This window comes from Arvicanthis niloticus, chromosome 12 (genome assembly GCF_011762505.2).
Source record: "Arvicanthis niloticus isolate mArvNil1 chromosome 12, mArvNil1.pat.X, whole genome shotgun sequence".
Lineage (NCBI taxonomy): Eukaryota > Metazoa > Chordata > Mammalia > Rodentia > Muridae > Arvicanthis > Arvicanthis niloticus.
The window spans coordinates 3,523,331-3,548,808 of record NC_047669.1 but is presented as its reverse complement, the minus strand read 5'-3'; the positions used below and the strand labels follow the sequence as shown (position 1 = coordinate 3,548,808).

At 44.1% G+C, this 25,478-nt stretch overlaps 1 protein-coding gene across 1 annotated transcript in view; it reads right to left on the bottom strand.

Annotated features, from left to right (window-relative positions):
- The window catches only part of Klhl22 (kelch like family member 22), a 38,878-nt gene extending 19,566 nt beyond the window's left edge, over window positions 1-19,312 (bottom strand). Inside the window, exons 1-3 of the mRNA XM_034515407.2 lie at window positions 19,233-19,312; window positions 14,649-14,911; window positions 2,505-2,670 (exon numbers count right to left, since the gene is read on the bottom strand). Coding sequence (XP_034371298.1) covers window positions 2,505-2,670; window positions 14,649-14,875 — 393 coding nt within the window. The 5' untranslated portion in view covers window positions 14,876-14,911; window positions 19,233-19,312. The remainder of the gene's footprint in view (window positions 1-2,504; window positions 2,671-14,648; window positions 14,912-19,232) is intronic.
- Between the last annotated feature and the right edge of the window lie 6,166 nt (window positions 19,313-25,478).

Genomic DNA, 25,478 nt, shown 5'->3' with positions numbered 1-25,478 from the left:
CACAGGCTGAATAGACACCTGCAAACAAGCAGAGAAATGCATGCCCATTGCAGGGTTCTCCAGGTTCTCTGTGGTTCCTGGACATCTTCATTTGTCATTGTTTAATTCCCTAGCCAGTTCTTTTAGTCCCCTTCTTTTCCCTAAAATACTACTTCTGGCAAGGGCCTGAGCTTTGAAGACAAGGCAGATTGTAAGAGCCAATGGCCCTGAGTGGGAATGAGCAGTGCCACCCTAGATCCAGCCCCTTGCACCAAGATCCCTTGCAGCGTGGAATCCCAAACAGACACAGCTGAGGCTCATCTAGGATCCCCAACCAGACAGACTTGGAACAGAACACACTTCTCTAGAGCAAGCTGATCAGGCTGCTTTTGCTAGGATCCAGATCCACGTCTCTAGGGGCACTGTGAAGTTCTATTGCAGGATGTAGCAAATGGGGGCAAACCACCAGCCGCAACGACCACACTGGATTTGCAGATTCCAAGTTCTATCAAGTAAAACTCCATACACAGCAATATTGCACATTCAGAACACTGCAGAAATGGCCTCCCTCATCTTCCCCTCCTTCCAGATTGGCCTATCATTGCAATTGATGATAGGGGGCCATTCTTCCTCACCATGCTGGCTTGGTATTAGCTTACTCAATGGGACCTAGCCTCACCTTCCCACTCACAGGGCTTCTGTGGGACTGAGCACTGTGTCCTCCCCCTGAAGAAGCTGTTGGGGCCCTCTCTCTGACCTCTTTGCTGAATCCAGGTGGGGAGACTGGGGTTTCTTCATTAGCTGCTCTCTGCCCTCCAGCTCTAGGCAGCTTCCTGGGGCCACCTCCCTTTCCCTGCTGCTCCCACAGACCTCTTGGCTCTTTAGTTGGAGGGAACCACCAGGGTTCTTCTTCTCTCGTCTTTCCTACTCCTTACAGCTGCTTTCCCGAAAAGTTAGTTCTGAACTTTTTATTTAAGGAAACAAAATGAAAGAAACCTAAAAGTATATATTTTATATATTAGAATTTTTTTTAAAAAGATTTTATTTGTATGGGTGTTTGCTTACAAGAGAACTTAGGCTCAGTTCCCAGGACCCCTTTGGGTTCGCAGCCATCCCTAACTCCAACTCTCTCTGATGAGGTGCACACGTGGTACAGGCAAAACATGCGTACACATAAAATAAGCCTTAAAAAAGGTTTGGGTTTTTTTGTTTGTTTGTTTTTGTTTTAAAAAGATTAGTTACTGTTCTTACAGAGAACCTGGGCTTGATTTTCACCACCCACACGGAAGCTAACAACATTTGTAACACCAGTTCTTGTATCATTTTCTTCTTGTCTCTGCCAGAATCAGACGTGTATGTTCACATACATACATACATACATACATGCAAAGCATAAAACATACAAAAAATAAAAATAAAGAAGAAAGAAAAAAGGGACAATGCACTATGGTGTGTGTATGGTACCAAGTAATCAGGTGGTTGAGGACAGACTGTGAATTTAAGGCTTGTAGGGGTGTGTGTAATACGGAAAGACTATTTATAAAAATAAAATAAGAGTTTTAGAAAAGAGTGGACAAACACAGCTGGTGGGCAGAAAAAGCTTGTGTGTACTGCAGGGTACAGGATTTTCAAAGTCACTAGACATCACAGAACATAGGCCATCATAAACATGAATCTCCAGTTGGACAGCTTGTGACTTGGGAACAGTAAGGAAGGAAAGGACAAGCTAGGACGTTGGTTCATGCCTGTAATCCCAGCACTCTGGAGGCTGAAGCAGGACTGATGCCATGAGACTAGGCATCCTAAACTATATAGACTCTAGGCCAGACTGGTCGACAGTGAGATTGTTTCAAAAACTGGAGAAAAGATGGGGCTAGAGAGATGGCTCAGTGGTTAAGAGCACTGGCTGCTACAGAAGGCTCTAGGTTTGATTCCCAACAACTACATAGCAGATTACAACCATCTGTAACTCCAGTTTCAGGGGACCCAACATCTTCTTCTGGCCTTCACAGGTATTATACACATATGTCACACAGACAGGCAAAATACCCCTATGCATAAAATAAATAAATCTTAAAACAGGGGATGAGGGCTGATGAGATGGTTCCACTTTAAAAGTACATGTTACTCCTGAAGAAGACCTAGTTCAAATCCCAGCACCCACACGATGGCTCACAATCATCCATATCTCCAGTTCCGTTAGATCCGATGCCCTCTTTTAACATGGCTCATATACATCTAATGATGTGGCGCACATACATACATGCAGGCAAAATGCTCATACATATAAAATAAAAAAATCATTTTTTTTTTTTTTTACGCAAGGGCAGAAGAAGAGGGAAGGCTAGGAAATTTAGGGGCACTATGCTTCAGTTCCCAAGGCTCAGCAGCAAAGCGCCCTTCCTGGGCCATACTGTCCCTTATTACTCAGTGTTCCTGCCCTCCTGACCTAACGTACACCAGCAGTCATCACAGGTGAGCCCCTCCAGAGGTCTGAGTCTTCTTGATTAAGAGGCAACTCTCACCTGAAGTTGGCAGGCAGCAACCAGAGTCTCCTGAACATTGCTCAGGCTGAGTTCTAGTTCAGAAGTGTATATAAAGTGTAGGATTTGGCACATGGCGTTGTAAGACACACCGTGGATCAAGACCTCTTCCTGCTCCATCTCCTTCAATCCCCCAGCAAACATTCCTCTGTAAGACAAAGAGACAATGCACTGAGAGTTACTCAAGTCAGGATTTGAATGTGAGCCACAAAAAGCATTCAGAAGGAACCAAGAGTCAGTGGTGGGGCTGGCCGGACAACAGTCTGCAAAGGGGAGTGAGCCTATGGAAGGAGCCTGACCAAGCTGGGCACCCCTCCTGGAAATCACTTGGCTCCCTTTCCATGGTCCCAGGAACTCTACATGCACTTTCTGGGAGCAGGCCAGTACTTAGTTTGCTTGTTGCATCATCTATTGGTACTGTTCTCAGGTCAGACAGCAATAATTAAAGTTTGGAAAGAATGTGCTGATGGCATATAAGTAATAAATGAGAATCACTGCATTCCATATATTTAATGAGTGCTTACCACATGTTGACTATCAAAGCAAAACAGAAAGAAAGAAGTAAGGGGATACAGAAAGGAGAAAAGCCCTCCACATGAGATCTAGCTCACGTTTCTTGTTGGCAGTCAAGAAGCTTCAATATAACTGGTAAGGGAAAATTGTATACAGAGGTATTATATATTTCCCTAAAGACATCACAAAGAAAGATATTAAAAACAACAAATAAGCCAGGTGTATTGGTACACACCTTTAGTCCCAGCACTTAGAGAGAGGCACAGGCAGATAGAATGAGTTTGAGGCCAGACTGGTCTATATAATAAGTTCCAGGACAGTCAGAGCTATATAGAAGAAGCTTGTCTCAAAAACAAAACAAAACACAAATAATAGGGCTGGAGAGATGGCTCTGTGGTTAAGAGCACTGGCTGCTCTTCCAGAGGTCCTGAGTTCAATTCCCAGCAACTGCATGGTGGCTCACAACCATCTATAGTGTAATCTGATGCCCTCTTCTGGTATGCAGGTGTACATGCAGATCAAGAGAATGCATACATTAAAAACAAACAGTAAATGAATTATGCATGCTTAAGACTGGATTATTTGAAACCTTGAGTTTAACCAGCTAAGGCCTGCTGACAGACTGATTCTAGGAGGACATAAGGCCCTTTGCTGCGCAAAGCAGCTGGGCAGATAAAGAAAACTTCAGTAGGAACTGGTTTAAACAAAACAGTTGGGAGTCCTGCCATGTCACATTAAGGCACTCAAGTAGAGATGCTGATCAGGTATTACAAGAGGCAAATGACCAGGACCAAACATGTTTTTATTACTGCACGGTAAAAGTTCTGAGCCTACTTACAGGTTTAAAAATCTACTAAAACTCCACCAATCCCTGAGCACAAAGTTCCACCAATACCTAGGCTTGGCTGGAAATTGCACCAGCCCCCACCCTGGAGAACTACCACACATACCAGAAACCCTACAATGCCTGCCTCCTGCTCAGTTCCCTGCTGATTCGCCCCAAGCAGATGCAGCCACCTTCTTGTATCTTTCCAATAAATCTCTTGTGTGGGGTTTGTTGTGCATTGTGGCTTTGTGGTATTTCTTGGTTCAGAACTGCCAGGATACTTTTCCCTTCAGAGCAGTGACACTTAAAATTATTATCACCATCATTTTATTATTTTGTGTTGCTAGAGTAGGACAGGAGTTATCACAAGTTTCCTACTACTGAGCTACACCTCCATCCCTAAGGTGGAAGACTAAGTATCTCAACCAGCAACTTTGAGAATGACTTTGACCTTTCACCTATATTTTAACAATGTAACAAATATAGCTACAGACTTAAAGATTTAAGACATGATAATATTGCTCTGCTACAATGTGTTTCCAACTAGAAATGGTCAAAGACAGAAGTTTGAGATTGCCTGGGTGTGGTGGTGCACACTTTTAATCCCAGCACTTGGTAGAAGAAGCAGATAGTTCTCTGAATGGTGGGACCAGCCTAGTCTACAGATGGAGTTCCAAGACAGCCAGGGCTACAAAGAGAAACCCTGTCTTGGAAAAACAAAACCCAAAACTGAGAAATTGAGATGGCAATGATATATATATTTAAAGGTATCTTTTGCACACTAGTGGTGGTGGAGGAGTCAAGGCACACCTTTAGTCCCAGAACTTGGAAGGCAGAGGCAAGGAGGATCTCTGAGTTCTCTGAGTTTGAAAGCCTGCTTGGTCTATAGAGCAAGTTTCATGACATCCAAAGAAATCCTGTCTTGAAAGAAAAAAAACACAACAAAACCAAAACCAAACAAAAGAAGGTATCTTCTGCTGGGTGCACAGTCTGAAATATTTATTAATATTGTTTAGTGGCCCTTGTGTTATTATATCATGTGACAATAAAGTCTGGTTTTTTTTTTTTTAAAGATCTGAGCCAAGTATGGTAGTACATGCCTTTGATCCCAGTACTTGGGAGGCAGCCTGGTTTACATTCCACTTCTAGGCTGGTCAAGTGACTCTAGTCCCCCAAATTAATTAACTAACTAATTAATTAATTAAAATCTATAAAAAGTTGTGGTGAAATCTCTCTAGTACTTGTCTCCTAGCCTAAGACTACCTTGTACTTCCAAACCCCTAAGGTCACCCCAGGGGCAGGAGGACTCTGCATTTTACTTTGCTTTTATTTCAGACGCATCTATGTAAGCTTAGCTTTTTCAAATCCTACTTTTAATATGGGTTCTTGAATGCTTTAACCTCTCTTCTAGCCCATCACCCACCAGAAGTAGTGGAAAAGAAAGGTTATTAGGATATGGGGGAAGTGGACCTGTTTAGAAATTGTTCTCTGGAGCAAATTTAGTCTGCTTTGTCAGGAAATCAGTTCAGTTCACAGGATTTAGCAGCAACAGCTCGATCCACTCACAAACACTTCATGAATATACCAGCAGTCCAGTTTAGTAGTGTCAGGGTAACAAACACGAATCAGCATGACCTAGCAGAAACAGCTAGGCTGCCAAATCGACACGAGTCAGCAGGAGCAACCAGGCCCCATAGGGACACCAGGAGAAGTTCTCTTTCTATGCCTCTCTCGACGAAGTGATGATTAGCAAAAGCGAGTCAGCTGCAAAGCTAGCTATGCAAGCCAGCCTCGTCACTGTCTGTGGAGTCCTATTTATATCACGTGTCTTTCATGAGTCTTACCTCACCCCATGTCTTGCCTCAACACACGAGTCTGCATCAGCTGACATCACTCTGCCACTCCGCTCGAGGCTGAGGAAGCCACCAGAACACAAGAAGTTTTTTTGATGCATTTCCCTTTATGAAGTCACGGCAGATGGAGCTCAGTTACACAGTGTAAGGTGAACCAATGCATGCATGCAGTTAGCAAAGAATCCTTCTTTACATGCCCTTCATGTGCTTGCTTTAGCAAAACATCCTTTACCTGCGTGTGCTTCAGGAAAACACCCCTTCACATGTTTGCATCAGCAAAACACCATCTGACAAAACTGACTTTCCAAAGAAACCATAAGTTTCCACTTCACATCTGGGAAATCAATTCTTTTTTGTTGTTGTTGTTGTTTTTGTTTTGTTTTAAGAGCTATTTATTTGTTTTATGTAAGTATACTGTTGCCATCTCCAGACACAGCAGAAGAGGGCCTCAGATCCCATTACAGATGATTGTGAGCCACCATGTGGTTGCTGGGAATTGAACTCAGGACCTCTGGAAGAGCAGTCAGTGCTTTTAACTGCTAAGCCATCTTTCCAGCCCTGGGAAATTAATTCTTAAATATCATTGTCTAGCAAAGTAGTTTTCAACCTTCCTAATGTTACATGTGACCCTTTAATACCATTCCTTGGGTTGTGGTGACCCACAACCATAAAATTATTTTCAATGCTACTTCATAACTATAATTTTGCTACTATTTTGAATCACAAGTGTCTGATATGCAGGGTGGTCTTAGATGACCCCTTATAAAAGGATTGTTCAACCCCAAGTGGGTCAGGACCCACATGTTGAGAATGATCTACCAGAATAGAAACAGCCCTTCCAGGAGGGTGAGAAGGCTCTTGCAAGATTCTCCACCGCACCTCCCCCAGCTTTTAGAGGCAGTAAACAAGGGCTTCCCAAGGAGACTCTGACAGATTGGCCTTTAAGAGAGGACACTGCTGGACTACTGGAGCAGCCTGTAAAGTTGTTCAGAGTTCAGGACTGCAGCTTCGGGAGCAATCACCCATGCTGGGGTGGGCTTTTCAGTGATGCAGCAGCAACTGAGTCATCCTCCCTCCCTGTAAGGTCTGCCATCAGTCGTTTAGCCAACTCCAACTTAAGTCCATTTAGGTTTATTTCACACAACAGATATGGCTCCACTCCCATGTAACACTGTATCTGACAGGTTTGATTTTCACAAATGTGGATGCTGGGCCCCAAAATTAATATAGATTCACAATTGAATAGTCCCATCCATCTGATCTTTTTACATCACCCTCCTACTGGAATCAGGAGCCTTGCCCCCACACCATCTACAAGTATACTAAGAGCTAGGAAATACTTTAATTCTACACCAGGAGAAGAAATGTTTTTATAAATGGAATAGAAAAATCTTATCACATTTTTGAAAGCCATTCCAATAGTCCTTCTGAACCTAGAATTATGCTAGTTTTCTATTATAAACTCTTTTATCTATTAGAAGAAATGGGTCCTTTCAGGAATGAGTTAAACTTTTACCCAGCCTTTAATGAAGATTTGAACATGCAGACATTTGGCAGGTTTTTGTTTTGTTCTGTTGGTGGGGATTTGCTTTTGTTTTAGTCAAGATCTCTTTATGTAGCTCAGGCTATGTTGGAATTCACTCTGTAGACCATGCTGTCCTTGAAGTCACAGAGATCTGCCTGCCTCTGCCGCCTGCGTGCTGGGTTTAAAGGCATGCACCACCATGCTTGGCTGTGAAATTTGTGGGGTGTTGTTGTTCTGCTCTGTTTTGTTTATGCCAACTTAAACTATGTAGTCCAGGTGAATGCTGGGACTACAGGTTGTGCAATACCATGTCTAGCTGTCTATTTTAAATGAATTTCAATTCTTGTCATTGTATTTTATGTCAAACTTTAGAATAACTTTTTCCTTCTGAGTTTATATTAGAAAATACTTCTCTGAATCAGGTTTGAAGGCTAGAGAGATGGTGTAGTGGCATCCCTGCCATCCCAGTGATATAAAACAGAGCCAGAAGAACCCCTGGGGCTCACTGGTCAGGTAGTCTGGCCTGTCAGAGAGTTTTAGGTTCAGTAAGAGACTATTTAACAAATGGAAATAAGATAAAGAGCAATGAAAAAAATGGCCCTGGGGCTCTACATGGGTGGTAGATTCACACACACGCCCCCTACAGGAGACTGGTGGTGTAGCCTCTGACAGAGCGACTGTTTAGCATGTGCCAAGACTGCTGGGTTTGATTCTTAGCACAGCAGTACAAAAACTGTTCATCACTCGGCATGAATGACAGTGAGGTAGATAGATATAGCAAGGGTCTAACATTGTTCTTCCAGTGGCAACGGTGATATCTATTGCCCCTCCCATATCAAATTTGATATAATTTACCATATCATTTTTGTCACATACAGAGTTTCTGATATATTTATGATATTTCTAAACCTCCTGACTTTTTCTATATTTCCTTCTCTTTCACTAACAGAATATTTCAAATCCTGCACATTCGTATTACAGCTAATATAGGACAGGGCTAATCTCTTTGCATTACTGTTGCTGTCAACAATTTCTTGATCATTGCTTGCTTTTTCTTTTCAACTTTATAACCAGTTTGTGCAATTTACCCCCAAATCATCTCTCATGGATGCTATGGTGTGTCACAGTGTGACCCACAGTACACCCTTTTGCCCACACATCTTCCAATAAGGCCTCTTGGAAATATAGTAAACATTCAGATTAATACAGAGAGAACTAGCTCTTTGCAAGGAACACAACAGCCTTCTTTATGTTCAGCTCTGTTTAGTTTCTCTTTAGAGGCCTTGCCAGCTTCCAAAGTCCTACAGACTAAGCACAAGTTAAACTTATTTCTAGATACTCCACATTTAGCCAGCCTTTTGCCATCTCTCTTTGCATTTTGTACTCTGGACTTTGCAGGGCTGCTGCTATACAGACTTCCCTTGTTGACTTCTCTGCCCAGACCTCCAAGGTGCTGGTAAAAGCAGAACTGGAAGCACCGTGAGCACTGTGGGCATGGCTCGTACATACCCATAACCCCAGCTCTCCAAAACCACAAGCTGGAGAAATGCTGACAGCTTTAGGCTATCCTGGTCCACCAGAAGAATTCTAAGTCAACTAAGACTACATAAAAAGACCCTTTGTCCAAAAACAAACAAACAAAATAAACAAAATTAAAAACCCAGGCCAGGGCTATGAATGATAGCACACACCTCTAATCCCAGCATTCAGATAGAAGCAAAAAGAATCTCAGAGCAGTCAAAGCTAAATAGTGACACCCAAGTATAGTGGCTTAAATAGGTTTGGGCCCCATGGACTCATGTGTTTGAATGCTTGGCCATAAGGAGTGGCACTATTAGGAGGTGTGGCCTTGCAGGAAGAAGTATGTCACTGTGGCAGTGGGCGCTGAGGTTTCCTATGCTCAAACTATTCCCAGTGTGGCTGGCACACAGTCTTCTCTCTGCTGCCTTTGGATTAAGATGTAGAACTCTAGGCTCTTTCTCCAGCACCATGTCTGTCTGCACTTGCACTCTGCCATGTTTCCTGCCATAATGATAATGGAACCTCTGAAATTGTAAGCCAGCCCAAATTAAATGGTTTCCTTTATAAGAGTTGCTGTGATCTCATGGTGTCTCTTAACAGCAATAAAACCCAAACTAAGACACCAAGTCTAACACATGAACCAAACAAAAGCAGCAGATGTGGTGATTCACATTTGTAATCCCAGCACAAGTTTGAGAATCTGAGCTACACAGTGAGTGTAAAGCTATTAGAGCTAAATGCCTAAAGACCCTATCACAAAAAAAAAAAAAACAAAAACAAAAACCCGACTAACTAACTAAGTAAAGCCAAATATGGTGATGCATGCCTGAAATCCCAGAATGAGGTCATGGAGGCACAATTAAGGAATTCAAGGCCAGCTTGGGCTACATGAGATCCTATCCTTCAGAGGAAAAGAGAAAGGATCCCCCAAATGGTCCTTAAATGGACCCAGAATAGGTGTCGTGAAAGAAGGCTATGGTGTTCTGAATGCTTCAAAGACTCTAGCAAATGAAATCATACAGTTCAGCTTAACCTTAACCTCCTCACCCCCCTTTTGGAAACAGAATCTCCAGTAACCCAGGTTGACCTAAAACCTAATAAGTAATTGAAAATGGCCTGATCCTCCTGCTTCCACTACCCACCCAAGTACCAGCATGCCCAGTTTACACGATACTAAGGATCAAACTCAGGGCTTCATGCTTGCTAGGCAAATACTCCACCAAGTTATACCTAGCCTAGCTAAATTTTCTTAGGCTGAAAATGGTATTATAGATATGTGAAAATAACCTTAGGCATACTGGAGTATTTAAAGATAAAAATATCGGGATCAAGCCAGGTGTAGATAGTGTATACCTTTAGACCCAGCACTCATCAGGCAGAAGGTAAGCAGAAGGATACCCTGGTCTATATAGCAAGTTCCAGGATAGCCAGAGCTACATAGTAAAACCCTGTCTCCAAAAAACAAAACAAAAGTTTTGATGTCTGGCAGTTCCTGAGAGAAATTTTAAACAATGTTCATAAATGATAGAACCAGGCTGATGGCAAAGAACTTGTCTTTCAGCTACTATACACAAACAACATATTTCAAAAATTAAACATCAATAGAAAAAAATCCCCAAAGAAGAAGAATATACATATCTTTTTTGTTTTGTTTTTACTTTTGGCAAAAATCAACAATTAAAAAAAATATCTGGGGGCCTGGAGAGATGGCTCAGCAGTTAAGAGCATTGAATTCTCTTCCAAAGGTTCTTTCTGAGTTTAATTCCCAGCATCCACATGGTGGCTCACAACCATCTGTAATGGAATCTGATGCCCTCTTCTGGTGTGTCTGAAGAAAGCTATAGCGTACACATATACATAAAATAAACAAATAAATAATTCTTTTAAAAAATATGTTTGTTTTATGAAGCATCTCCCTCTATAGCACAGACTAGCCTCAAACTCATAATCCTCCTGCCTCTGCCTTCTGAGTGCTGGTATTACACAGACAGGTACCACCATACTAGGCTCAGAACTAAACATTTAATTCTTTTCTTTAGGGTTTCTCTGTGTAGCTCTGGCTGTCCTGGAACTCACTCCGTAGACCAAGCTCGTCTCAAACCCAGAAATCCGCCTGCCTCTGCCTCCCAAGTGCTGGGATTAAAGGCGTGCGCCACCACCGCCCGGCACATTTAATTCTTTACTTATATACTTAACCACTTCCATATAACTCAATTTATGGCAAAATATAATTTAAAAGAAGGAACTAGGGATATAATTCAGTGATGTCATGTTGGCCTAGCATGTATGAAGTTCTGGGTTCATTTTCTAATATGGCAAAAAGCAAGCATGAAAGCAAACAAACAAATTAACTACAAAACTTAAAAGGGCCTGGTGGTGATGGCACATATCTGAAATCCCAGCACTTGGGAAGCAGAGGCAGGGGGATCTCTGAATTCAAGGCTAGCTTAGTCTACAGAGCGAGTTCCAAGGACAGACAGTGCTACACAGAAAAACACTGTTGAGAGAGAGAGAGAGAGAGAGAGAGAGAGAGAGAGAGAGAGAGAGAGAGAGAGAAGGAAGGAGGGAAGGAAGGAAGGAAGGAAGGAAGGAAGGAAGGAGAGAGAAAGAAAGATCCCAGCACTTAGGAGGCTGAGGAAACTGGATCTTTCTGAATTCAAGGCGTTAATCTGGTGCTTGAGAAATGGCTCATAGGTCAAGAGTAATGGCTGCTCTTCCAGAGGACCTGGGTTTGATTTCCCAGCACCCACATGGCAGCTCACAACTGCCCCTAACTCCAGTTCCAGGGATCCAATGTTCTCTTCTGACCTCCTCTCCAGGCACCACCAAGCACACATGTAGTTCACAGACTTACATAGAGGCAAAACATTCATGGGCATAAAATAAAAATTAAAAAAAGAAAACAGAAGAATTGGATTTGCAATGGTGTAAATTCCACACCCTAGCTGGAGGTGTACCCTCCTTTGAGCCTCATTTCTCAAACTTTGTAAAGGTGGAAGTTCAAAGCTATACAGTAAATGGGGGAAGTGAAATACTTCCAAGTCAGATGTATTGACAGGAGGCTGGTACTTGCTTATAATCTCAGCCCTCAGAATGTAGAAGCAGTTAGATCTTAAGTTTGAGGGCATCCTGGGCAACATAACAAGACCCCATCTCAAAAATCAAACATCTCAGCACTTAGGAAGCTGAGGCCCTAAATTCAAGGCCAATCTGGATTACAAAGTAAGTTCTAGACCAGAAAGGTTACAGTGAGACCACGTCTCATAGTTGGTTAAATGCTTGCTACATAAGCATGAAGACCTTAGGTAGGCTATCATGTAAAAAGCCAGTCATGGTGGCATGTGCCAGTAATCCAGTATTAGGGAAGCAGAAACAAGAGTCCTGGGGTTTGGTGGCAAGGCAGTCTAGCTGAATTAGGGAACCCCAGGCTCAGCAAGAGACTATCAAAACTCCAGTGCAAAAGAATCAAAGAAGATATCTAATATCAGTCACACATACATACACACACGTGCATACACAACAACAAAACATATAGGGGGAAAAGCCATAGCTATTAAGTATCTGTGTAATAATGATTATGGTGGTTAATTTTAGCTTTTGCTTGTTTGACTTTTTAAATTTTTGAGACATGAACTCACTATGTAATTCTAGTTGTCCTGGAGCTCACTAAGTAAACCAGGCTAGCCTTGAACTCAGAGATCTCCCTGCTTCTGCCTCCACCATGCTCAGCCCATGCTGACTAACCTGAGGTGTCAACGTGACTAGATTAAGGATACCTACAGCAGCACCTATTCCCAGCAGAGACTGGTATGAAAGTCAGTGGACTAAATAGGGAAGACCCCATCTTATGAACTATGGAGAACTCAGGCTCTCTGGCCCTTGTACTTACACCAAACTCCCTGAGGTTCTCAAGCCTTGAGTCTTTCACTGAGAATTACACAGTCAGCATTCAGATTTACCCTGAGCCACACTATTAGGATCCCAAGACCTTCAGCTATTAGACTGTCTATCATGTGATTTCTCAGTCTCTACAGGTATGAGTCAGCTTTCCTACTCTTCTCCTATATACCTGCTTCATGTTCATTCTGTCTCTCTAGAGAATGCTGACTAATACAAGTTAGAAACTATGATAAGAATGAGTGACAAATTCCACGTCTACGGTGTGAGACAGACAAACCCCCATGTGACCATGCAAGAAGCCAAGGAAAACACTGAAAGGATTATAAAGCCTATTAGACAGGCCAAAGGTTAACACCTGGTGATGGGAGGACATTGTGAGTGACTTTCTTTCAAACAAGGCCCATCTTGGAGTATTCAGCTGAACCTCATGGTAAAAAGATGATTTAAGTTGGGCTTGTTGACTGTTTACATCCCCATGGAGGGCTGGGGACAATCATGAGATCCCCACCTGAATACCCAACACTCCCTACCACTCACTATATGCAACACTGCCTATTTGCACATGGTTCCAGGAATACTAATTAGGCTGAGGAAGACTAGGGAAAGGGGACTCCATCTATGTAGCTATAAGGAAGCCGTCATCTCTGCTAGGTAAAGGGTTTTCAGGTGCTGACAGTTGGGGGAGGAGCACCACATCCCTGTAAGTAACCCCTCATCTACGCTCTATCAGAAAATCTAATAAACTCATTGGTTCCCTTGAGTGAAGTTTGGTGGAATCATGCCCTGATTTGTTGTTGGGACTTTAGGAGGAGGGGCGGATATTGCTCACATCTCCTGGGAAGGATTTTTTAGGAACAGGGGTTATAAGACAGACAGTAATTGGCCAGGGAAAAGGTGACTTTAAGCATCATGTAGATGTGTGAATAATCTCTATACAGTAATAATATTTTAGCTTTGGGCCTTAGCTTTCAGAGGTATCAGAGGAGTGACTATGGCTTATGGAAACTTCTTAGATGGCATTATAACTGGGTGAGGGGTAAGGTGTCATAACATCTTAAAAGCAGGTATATGTAAAGAGACTGAAAGCAAGGTGGCAAAATGTTGGCAATTATTATAATTACACACTATCCTTTGAACATCTGTGGGTTTTCAATCCACAAAAAAAAAAAAAAAAAATCACCAAATATTGTGTTTGCAGTTGAATACTTATTTATAAAACACAACATTGTCAAGCAAGCCAGTCACGGTCCAGTTCTGAAAATGAGAACATGCCCAACAGAGAGACAAACTGAGAGATAAACTCTTAAGACCTCTTCTGTGCTAGGCTGGTTGATGGAGCCTCCACAGCAGACTGTGGGAGAGACTAAGGCAGAGAAGACCCAGACACCGTCAGTGCCAGCACTCTGACTCGGTAAAGCCAGGACTACCTGTTAGTAGCCCCATAGAAACAGTTACAGAAAAGGCCCCTTCCTCCTTGAGGATTTATAGACAGTTACTCAATGAGCTGAGGGAGGGTAAGCTATTTTCCTAAGTAATATAGCCACTGGAAAGGTACTCAATTCACTAAATAAATTTCTCAGTCAACTCTCCTGTCAAAGGCCCTAATATATTTAGTGGATCACCAAAGACAAAACAAGCAAAAATGCAGAAGGAGAGCTAGCAGGGGAAAAGGGAGTCTTTGGGAGTGCAAGACAGTGTTAAGGTGAGTATGACCAAAACATATTATATATATGTATCAGAATGCCCTAATGAAACCCATTATTGTATATATAGTTAATATACGGTAATAAAAACATTGAAAACATGAGCATAAGCTGGGCATGGGAGTGCATGCCTTTAATCCCAGCACTTGGGAGACAGGCAGGCACTCTTTGTTCCATACCAGTGTGGTCTACAAAGTGAGCTCCAGGATAGCCAGAACTACATAGAGAAATCTTGTCTCGAAAAAAACAAAAAGAAAAAAGAAAAAGTAACTACAGGTAGCTTACCTGAAGTAGTCACATGATGCAGCCAGCAGAATCCGATGGGCCTCAATGTGCTTCCCCTCCACCACCAGGACAACGTCAAAGAGGATCCCACTGTCTCGCAAAGCAAGCAAGCCCCGGAGCAGGGCCTGGGAGTGCTGTGTGCTTCGATAGGTATTGTTGACACAGTGTGAGTGGGAGGGCTGTGTGGGCAGTCTGCACAGCTGGGCAAAGTCCTGCTCCTCAGCCATCGTGACAGCCACAGCAGCCCTCACTGCTGGAGTCAGCTGCAAGACAGACGGACAAGGAGTGAGCAGGTAGGTAGGTGGCACAGTGCCACACAGGCTGACAGCACTGCATCTGTGGCGCCTGCTGCAGTGACTTCCCTGTTTTCTGCCAGCCCTGGTCCTGCTTGGCCTTCTCTCTTAGAACCTGGTCTCTTCATCTCACTGTGCCACCTTCAGCACTGCAGTGAGCCAGAAGTGTTCTGAGGCTGCCATGATGACTCACCAATGTTATCCCCACTACCTGGAAGGCTGAGACTGCAAGATCACAACCTCAGGAGCAGCCCAGAAACTTAAGAGACCTGTCTCAAAATAGAATTAAAAAGAGGATAGGGGTGCGATTCAGTAAAGCACTATCAGGTCTAACACTTGATCCCCAGAATTGGAAAAAAAAAAAAAAAAGAGTTTGGAAGACTTGAGGCAGGAGAGAAAGACAGGGAAAATTAAGAGAATACGGGCATGCTGGGTATGGTGTCACACGCCTTTAATCCAAGCACTCAGGAGGTAGAGGCAGATGGATCTCTGTGAATTGGAGTCCATCCTGGTCTACAAAGGGAGTTCTAGAATAGCCAGGGCTGTCACACAGAGAAATCCTGTCTTGACAAACAAAGGAGTAAGCCAGGCAGTGGTGGCGCACGCCTTTAATCCCAGCACTTGGGAGGCAGAGGCTCGAGGCCAGCCTGGTCTACAGAGTGAGTGCCAGGACAGCCAGGGCTACACAGAGAAACCCTGTCTCGAAAAACCAAAAAAAAAAAGAAAAACAAAGTAAATAAATAAGTAAGTAAATAAATAAGCCCCCACACCTCCATATGTGTGAAAGTGCGCAGCTGGAGTGATGGATCAGCGTTTAAGAGCATGTACTGCTTTTCTACAGGACCAGAATTCTATTCTGAACAGAACAGACTCTGTTCAATTGCCATCACATTGTCGAGAATCCCATAGCTGCCTGTAATTCCAGCTCTACAGGGATCTGATGTCTCTAGTCTCTTTGGGTACATGCACTCACTTGCACACAGATATAAACATGCACATATACAACTAATACACATTTAAAAAAATTCTAGGCCATCCTTATCTACAGTGGTAGTTTGAGGCAAACCTGAGCTATAAGTCATAGAGGTCTGTGGCCTGTGGCCAACCATATATTCTTTTAGCACACACAGGTCAGCCATTTAGAAGGCCGTGAACCCTCGCCACTTCATGCTGCCCTACGTACACTTCTGAGCTCCCTACCATATCTTTAAAAGTAAAAAATGAAAGCCAGACTCAGTGGGTAAAGACATTTGCCCTGTAAGTCTGGCAACCTGAATCCAATGCCTGGAACCCACATAGATGGAAGGAAAGACTGAACTCCACAAAATTGCCTTCTGACTTCCCCTCAAACACTGTGGTACATACATGCACACAAAAAGTAACAATAAGTAGGTAAAGTTTAAAGATTAATTTTACTTATATGCAGTATGTGTGTCGGGGAGCCCTCAGAGGCCAGAAGAGAATGTCAGATCCTCTGGAAGGAGCCATTGACCGAGGTGGCGAACAAAACCCAAGTCCTCTGCAAGAGCGGTAAGCAGTCAAACTACGGAACCGTTTCACCAGCTCCCAAATATGTATATTTTAAAATGAAAAATAGACATTAAGGGAAAACTAGCCCAAAAACCTTCTTACTACTGAAGGAGCACATTTCTCCCCACCCCCACCTCGTCTTTGGGACCTATGTGCTCTCAAGCCTCTCCTGCCTCCCATCACACACGCTCCCTTCTCTTCCATCTGTCTCCTGGATGTAGGGCCTCTACTGGCTTACCCACACCTTCCTTCCTTCTCACAAGGCCCTAGAGATGGTTAGAGCTGTATGTCTTGCCAACTATTTCTGGATTAGGATCTCTCTAGCCTGGAACTCTGCCTTAGAATAATTCCTCCTCTCCTGACCTCTTCCCTTCCTTCAATCCATCCATCCCCCAGGACATGCATTCCCAACGGTATTTTCAGCCAGACTCCCTTCTAACTGGTCTGTCTTTGTCAGTTGCACACGACATTTTCATCTGAAACCTCCTAGTCTCAGTGATCTCTTTTCCTTCTTAAGCCTATGTTTTGTAAGATCCTTTTGTCTTGATTCTTCTCCTATATCTTGCATAGTCATCCCCTTATTTTTTCCAAGGGCCACTATTTGAAGGAATGTTGCTCCAAAGGATTCCCCTAACTCTCACCTCATCATCGCCAGTTTCTTCTGAACAAGGGGCCAAACACTCCTGTGATTGTATATGGTTACTTACCTAGTGCTATCTCCCTGCTTCATACTTGGGGGCTCCCTGTGACTTGGCTCAAAAACCTTACTTCCTTCTCCTGCCTGCCCCACAGGGACACCTGTAATCCTCTGAGTAGGACCATGTTCGTTTCTCATAGTCCTGTTCTGGCCACGATTCTAGCTGATCACATCTACCTTCATATAATCTCAAAAACCATGCTCTGGTAGTGAACCTATCTTCTCTACCCTCGACAGTTTGTCTCACAAACAACTCAGGGTTAGTTTCTATGGCAATACTGCTAGCCAAACTCTGGATGCTACCTCCAAACCTCAGTGTCCTGGAAAGCTTCCCCATCTGTGGATGACTAATTGCCCTAACAGATACGGACCATCCCCCACCATGCACATGTGATGGTGGTCCCCCACAGTTGTCAGCTGAGCAGCCTGTCTGCCCGCTTGGAAGGGAATGAATATCATCTACTTTCTAAATGGCCACCACAAAAACAAGTAGAGTAAATCAGGCTGGCTACTCCTTTGGACAGGCAGAGAACATTTACTAAGCTCAAGAAAAGAAATTCAGTACAGTTAAGAGTGCAACAGCATCCAGGATCTCTGATATAGCCAGACACAGTGGTAACAGATCTGGAACTCCAGCAGTCAGGAGTGCCGATACAAAACGATCACAAAGTTGGAAGCCAGTCTAGAATATGTAGACTTGTCATAAATAGATAAGGAAGAGGTGGGGTTAGAGCACATAACGCAAAAGTATTTGAGCAGAGAACTGGAGTTTGGTTCCCAGCACTGACATCGGGTCGAGGCGCCCCCTGCTGGTCTCTAGAGCACCTTCACTCAGGTACACATACAGACACTTCGCTTTACACATACAGACTTTGGCTGTCCTGGAACTCTCTTTGTTGATCAGGCTGGCCTCGAACTCACAGAGTTCCGCCTGCCTCTGCCACCAGAGTGCTGGGATTAAAGGCAGGCGCCACCATAACTGGCTTCACCTTTTTTTTTTCCGACAAACCATTAAGGAGACTCTTGTGTCTGCAGATCCACAATATTCCTCTACGCTTTCATATATATATATATATATATATATATATATATATATATATATATATATATATATAATCTCATGCCCCTCTCACACGTATAAACACGTTTTATTTAAAGGCTCCTAGTCAAGATATCTGGGTTTTCTACCATTGTTTGCGACTACAAACAGCTGTGCACTGGAAACATATTTTAGAGGAATCTTCAACTAATTATTTACTGGAAAGGCATCCGCAACCTTCTGTAGGGGCTCCCATTCAGCATCTGTCCTCAACATATCTGTATCACAACGCAAGATGTGCAACAACAACAACAACAACAAAAACCAGTAGCTTGGAAAGAGCAGAAGAGTAAATGGGTCCTTATTTCCACGGGGGCGGGAGGGAGTCTCCAAGAGGTGCTGACGTGCTCTGTGGCTGTTCCCCAGAGCACTGACTAGGAGCATCTCGGAGATCCGGCCTTACCCTAGCAAGCAGCCGCGGGCAGAAGGTGGCCCCGCTGCGCCCGGACAGGTCCGTTCGATCGGCCTGTACAGGATCTAAACTAGTATAACCCTGAGATTTTGCACTGACAGCCCGAGCTCTCCGGCTTCTCTTAACAACCGCAGCCGCGGATGAAGAGTTTGAGGTCGCGCCGGGAGCGGCAGCCAGGCCCGCCCGCCGCCTGTTGCAATTCCTGCTCGAATAGCTTCGAGGGACAGGGACAGGCCAGAGGCCACACTCGGACCCACGGCTGGCGACAGAGCCTGGCTGACCCGGCTGCGAGGGCCACGGCCCGCCTTAGCCACGCGCAGGCCTCGGCGGGCCCGCGCCACGGCGCCAGGCCTGGCGCCGGACGCCCGGGGGTCGCTCGGCCAAGCCCCCGCCACGTCAGGCAGTGGCCCGCGGCCGCCCCAGGCGCCCGTGGTGCTTGGCCCAGATCCCCACGCCCGCCGCCATCCCCGCTCCCTCTCCCATCCCCGCGTGCAGCGCAAGCTCGGCAACGAAGGCCTGCCGGGCCCACACGGGTACATGCCTCGCAGCTGACCTGATGCTGCCGCAAGCTGTGGCCGCTCTCGCAGCAGGCGGGAGGCTGGAGGTGGGGGCGGAGCCTCGCCGTCACGTGGGATGCCGCGCAGGCGCAAGTGGACTATGGAGGGGGGGTCGCTGCTGGGCGGGGCGGGGCGGGGCGAGGCTGAAGGGTCTGATGGGGGCTGAACTGTTGTAGGATCGCTGGTCCGAGCGCCACCCTTGAGATGCCCTTTGGAGGTGCAAATCTGTGCTCTCCTTTCCCTTTCTCCTTGCCACATTCTTACCCTCACTCATCCTCTCATTCATAGCTTCTTTGCTCGCTTGTCTCTGCACACCCATTCACTCACCATCTTCCTCATTGCCTCTTTCCTTCCCTCACTTTCCCGTTTCCTCCCCCATTCATTTCCTTGTTTCTCCCTGCATTCCCTTCTCCATCGCATATTCATTGCTTTACTCATTGCCTGACTCGTCGCCTCCTTTTCGCTTCTTCCCTGCTCCCTCTCTAGGTCGCTCCCACCCTCTCTCGTTCATTCTGTCTTCCTTTCCCTCATCCCCTTATTTACATTCTGAGTTCTCCCCTCTTATTTCCTCGTTTCCTTATTCACTGGCCCAGGCATTCGCTCTCTTGTTTCTTCTCTCATTGTACTTTAGACTTTAGAAGGTCCCTCGCCTGGTGCTTGCTGTGGAGAGTGAAAACAAGCAAAGGCTTTATGAACAAGTGTTGATTTTTCTCTTTTCTGAGACTCTAGAGTAAATCTAGTTCCCAATCCCAAAACTCACCTGCCCCTAGCTGTCCTGGGGACACCCATTTTTCTCTGCCTCACCTCCAAAAGGACCACACTCGGAGAGGCACATACCTATAGCAGAATCCAAGAGTAGAGCTGTAGGGCCTTCTTACAGATGGATGGGAGGAAATTGTAGTTTCGATATGTAGAATGAAAGATAGAGGAAAGATGTCTCTGAGGAAGCCTCCTCATGAAAAAAGGGGAGAGAAGAAGGAAGAAGAAAATGAATAAAAGAAAGGCTGTTGTAGGTGAACCCTAATTGCTGTCTGGAGGCCTAGATATGGACCCAGAAGAAAAGACCCAGCCTCTAGAAAAAGAGGCACCCAATATAAGTGGATCTACCCATCAGGGCTCCCTGGAGCAAATGACTCCAGCTGTGTTGCTGGAGACTTTTAGACCATGATAAAAGTATTCTAGCAAGGGATACCATCCGCAAATATATGGACATGAGATCCAACAAAAATAGAAGAAGAAAACACTCCCTTGTCACTTCTGACTATCTGAAACAGGTCACCCACTAGAAAGCTCTAGAGATAGAGAATAGCAGAATAGGGAGAGATCTCAAAATCTAGTTTATATAGTATAAAGCTCTTCCCATCCCCCAAACCTAAGCCTACTTTTATCTCTGGATTTCCCTAAGATTGGATCGTTCCATTCTTCAGGAAAACTCCTTAAGCAGGAAGGGTGAAGAAAAAAAAAAAAAAAAAAAAAAAAAAAACCTCAAAATAGTTTCAGGAAGTCCTTGAAACTGACTAAATTCACTAGATCCCTCCCTGGCAGAGAATTAATAAAAGCTGAGAGTCCCTCTCAGACAGGTGTAACTGAGCTGCACAAAAGACTCTCAGAGGAGAAAAGCTGCAGAGTTGACTCAGACCAGACAGCTGCCTTAACAAAACAGAAAGCAGCTGGGTTGGCTGGAAGAGGTTTAGACCAACCAAGACACCTAGAAAGGACATTCTCCAGCTTCCTCACCTGCCTGCAGGCTGTGCAGTGTGCTCCAGGTTCCCAGCCTGGCATGCTGTCACTCATGTTGGTTGGTGAGCAGCTGTCTTTGAGTCATTTCTGCTCCTGTAAGTAACCCCTAACCTATATTCCTATAAGTAACCTCTATAAACTTCTTGGTTCACCAAGTTGAACTTCTGGCTGTTGTGGGTTCCTTATCTGGGATGAGTGTGATCCGTCTCCCCAGGAAGAGTTTTGTCAAACTCTTCCAGACCCAGTTATGGCTTCCCCTGGCCATAACAGTCTCTCTCTCCTCTTCTTTTCCCAGCTCCTCTTCAGACATGGGCCTGCAGTCCCCTGCAGGGCCCCCTCTCCTAATAAAGCTCTTCTGAAGGGTGATGTGTACCCATTCTTTCTCGTGAACCTTCTAATGACAGACCAAAGTAAGGGTCCCACTGAAGTCCATATTTATGATCTGAAGAGTTTATTGGATGTAAGGAGCAGGCCCTTAACAGAGCTGATTTCATATTGTAATAGGAAAGAAAACAAGTCTGGACAAGTCTTGAAGTTGTGATAACCAGATATTACTTTGAAACCTTATGAATCAAAATGTGCGCACATATAAATAAGTTATAATAAGTAAGATAACCACCTGCAATGAAGTCATAGCCCAGAGATAACCAGACACGACTGGTTGTCTGCCATGCACATCAGAAGAAACCCCAATTCAAGCATAAAAGAGGAGCCCCCGGCCGGAGCACTTTATCACACTGGTAGCCATGACTGGCTAGTGTGATCCTCCATTCAGGCCTCCTCTCCAGCCAAGAGACAGAGCACTCTGCTGCACCTGATCATCAAAGCAACAACTGCAGAACGCCCTATCTTCGTGGTCAAGCACTCTCCAGACCTGAGCTGCTGGAAACTGCAGTCATAAGGACTCGGGTCGCATAATTCATGAATAATGATGTACTTATTACTATGCTTATTTCTTTGATAATTAGCAATTTATTATTTGTGTTAACTGTGCTGACATTGATAGAAGCAATGCACAGGAAATGTGGCAATACCTCATTGTGGCAGTAGCCTTAGCTTTGGTGATAATATATTGTTTGCTATGCATTATTAAAGAGCAATTGAATGCCAAACCCTCTGTCTCTAACGTACTCTCTCTCCTCTCTCATGAAACTGACCATCTCACAGCAATCCAGTATACCACCCCTGAGTGCAGAGGACCTGTCGCTCCTCTCCCCGAGGGGATACTTAAGCCCTATCACAACCTGCTCAGGACAGATAAGATACTGGGCTCGAGACAGCTGGCTTAGTCCGGCAGGACTGACTGATGAGAAGATTTCTCAGTAAGAGAGTGGAGAGACAGGCCAATAAGAGGCTAGAGGAGTTAATGAAAAGTAAGGGACTCAGTAATTTCCAGTGGTATATTAGAGAAAAGGAAATTAAGCTTCTGTATTGGCTGGCGGATCTTCTATATTAAACATGAAAGCGCTTGCTAAAAAATTTAAAAGGCTCAAAATACACCCTGTTACTGGCAGAGAGCCACAAACGGAAGAAGAATTGAAATGGAAGGATGCAGCACAGGCAGTAAAGGCCAAAATTGGCATGAAACCTGTCGATATAAAACATCCTCTGACTAATTCTGAACAGTTCAAATAGCAGCAGAACAAGCCAAAAAAGACCAGGTATCAGCAGTCATTATGAAAACCATGCAAGACATAGATAAAGACAGATTGATGGGCAAAAGGCTAGCCATGAGTGTTGCCAAATCCAGAGAACACCCTCCAAGGACAGGCAGTTTCCCTCCAGATAACAACAATACATAAAAAGACTCCTAAATTTGATCTGAAAACCCCTCAGAAAAGAGGAGGAAGTGGTCAGTTCCCACCACCCCCAAATTTAGACGGGATGAAAATGGAGGAGTCAAGATTCCTTTACACAGACTGAACTTTTGGATTTAAGAAAACAATATGCCCAAAATGGCGCAAAAGATGCCACATATATAGTCAGATTATGGGAACAAGGAGCCGATACAGTCTTGTTACATGAAAGAGAAATGAGACAGATTAGGAATATTATTGAGAACCCTGCCATATTCGAAGCCCTTGAACAAGTACCGGAAGTAGGTAGAGGAGAAACAAAACCTCTCCTAGATTGGATGACATCTGCATGGAGATATGCCTTCTCTACCCTAGACCTAGCACAGTTCGAAGAAGCAGGCAAATGGGCAACCTACCAAGATGCAATTTCCCTGGCCGGGAAATTAGGCTTCCTATATTTCATCTACAATGAGGTAGACACCTCACAGCAGCACCCATGCTACCTGGATTTGCCAAAATAATACTGAAAGGAGCACCAGAGTAAGCCTAGCAGGACCAATACATTCAGTAAAGACCATAGCAGCCCTCATTGAATTATTTAAGGGATTCTGAAACATGGAATCAGACAAGGTAATAAGCCTACCTGTCCAGAGAAAACAAGGACCCATAAAGCGTCAATCTAAAAATTAGACAAAAATCCCCATAATGCCTGGCATCATTGGATTTATCAGATATGTTCTTTGGCATACCCCTACACACCAATTCTCAGGAATATACAACCTTCACTTGGCAAGGAAAGCAATACAAATCCCTTAGACTACCACAGGGATACTTAAATAGCTCAATTATAGCCCACTCTACCCTAGTGACCACCCTGAAGGACTTCCAACCTATAGAAGACACCAAATATGACTCATATATAGACGATGTCATAATATATGGTGACAATAAAACAGTGGTTGAGCAGACCCTTACCAACCTCATAACTCACATAAGATCACATGGTTGAACTATTAACCCTGATAAGGTACAACCAGTAGGTACTAAAGTTAAATTCCTTGGAGTAGAATGGTCAGTCACAGGCCCCACTATACCACCATCAGTTATACATAAGATACAGGCAGTAGAAACCCCCAAACGAAAACTCAGGCACAACATCCCATACCTGCAATTAATTTTACAGCCAATGTATAAGGTCATTAAGAAATCAGAAACATTTGAATGGGGTAAGGAGCAGGAAGAAGCATTCAAAATAGCAATACAGTATATTCAGGAATACCAACAACTCACATTAAACAACATGATGTAATATACTTAGAAATATTATACTTAAAAGGCTATGGTAACTGGAACGCATTCTCAGAGCATAATGGAATCCATAACCCCATTGGATTCTGCTGTAAGCGTTTTCCATAGAGTACTCATTATTAGAATGAACAATCTGGACTACTTATGAGGCATTAAGAACCATTCATAGCCTCATAAAACAAAACAAATTAATTATCAGAACAGAATTGCCAATAAAGGATTGGATTACAGCACCTGGGGAATCCTGGGCAGGACTCCCCATGGAGCCCAAAGTACTCCAATGGAAGTGATATCTGGCACAGTTCACAGAACAATTACAGATAACTTGTAGCTGCCTGCAGCCACGAGTAACCGGGTTACTCCGGCTGGGCAAGGAGGTAGCAGTCCGGAAGGTGTCAAGGCTAGCTCAGCAGGCAGTCCATTCTTCTTAGCTCAGGTAGCAGGCTCCAAGGCGCCAAGGCTGGCAATGAAGTGTATCTCCTAGGTCCTACTGTTGCTTGGTCTATTGTGGTAAATGACTTTGCAGGCCTGCTCAGGCCTGGGAGAAGGGCACAGTTCCCCCCTTAATTTTTTAAGATGGCAGTGCCAATATCTGGATGGGGCACAATTTCATTCCGTCTAGGGTCTCAAGTGGCTGGGTGACCGTGCCTGGCTTAGGTTGGTGTTTATATTACTCCTATATTACCTGTCATTGAGGAAATCATACATAGCATATTGATGTATGCCTCTGTCTTAGGTTTATAGGAGCTCAAAACACTATTACCCATCTTTGACTAACCGGCCATCATTGGCTCACTCTTTAGATCAAGACCACATTCAGACCAAAGGACCTGTGGGCATGCACTAGATGCAGTTCTTCTCAGCCATGTCTAACTGCCATGATGAATAGCTGAGCTTGTTGAGAGCGATCCCGTGTGAGGGCAACCAATCTGCTTAAAATACAAGATTCAAAGGTTAAAAGCAACATGATTACCCAAGCAATGTAGAAAATAAGGTTGGAAGTGGAAGTGTTTCAGTATCTAATCCAACTGCTAATTAGCAGGGATCAGACACAAGTCTAGCCACCAGGTATATAGTGGGTGGCTTTAAGTAATGATAAAAAAAAACCACTCTCCAGTAAGAGTGGAGATTATATATCAAGTTAAATCAGTTGATTGATAAAGATTTTGAGCCATCTTTATCATTAGAATCATAATTATTAGGCTCAAGATCTGTGGCCACTTGAGGACCAGTCTTTTAGACAACCATCAGGCTCCAATTTCTTTTTCTGAAAAATGTAGACTGACCCATGACCCCAAATTAAAACAGGATCAGGACCACACCAAGTATTAGTTAAGGGGTCTCTCCACAAGACCCTGGCAAATGAGCTAGAAGTAACTGGATGCCAGTGGCAATCCA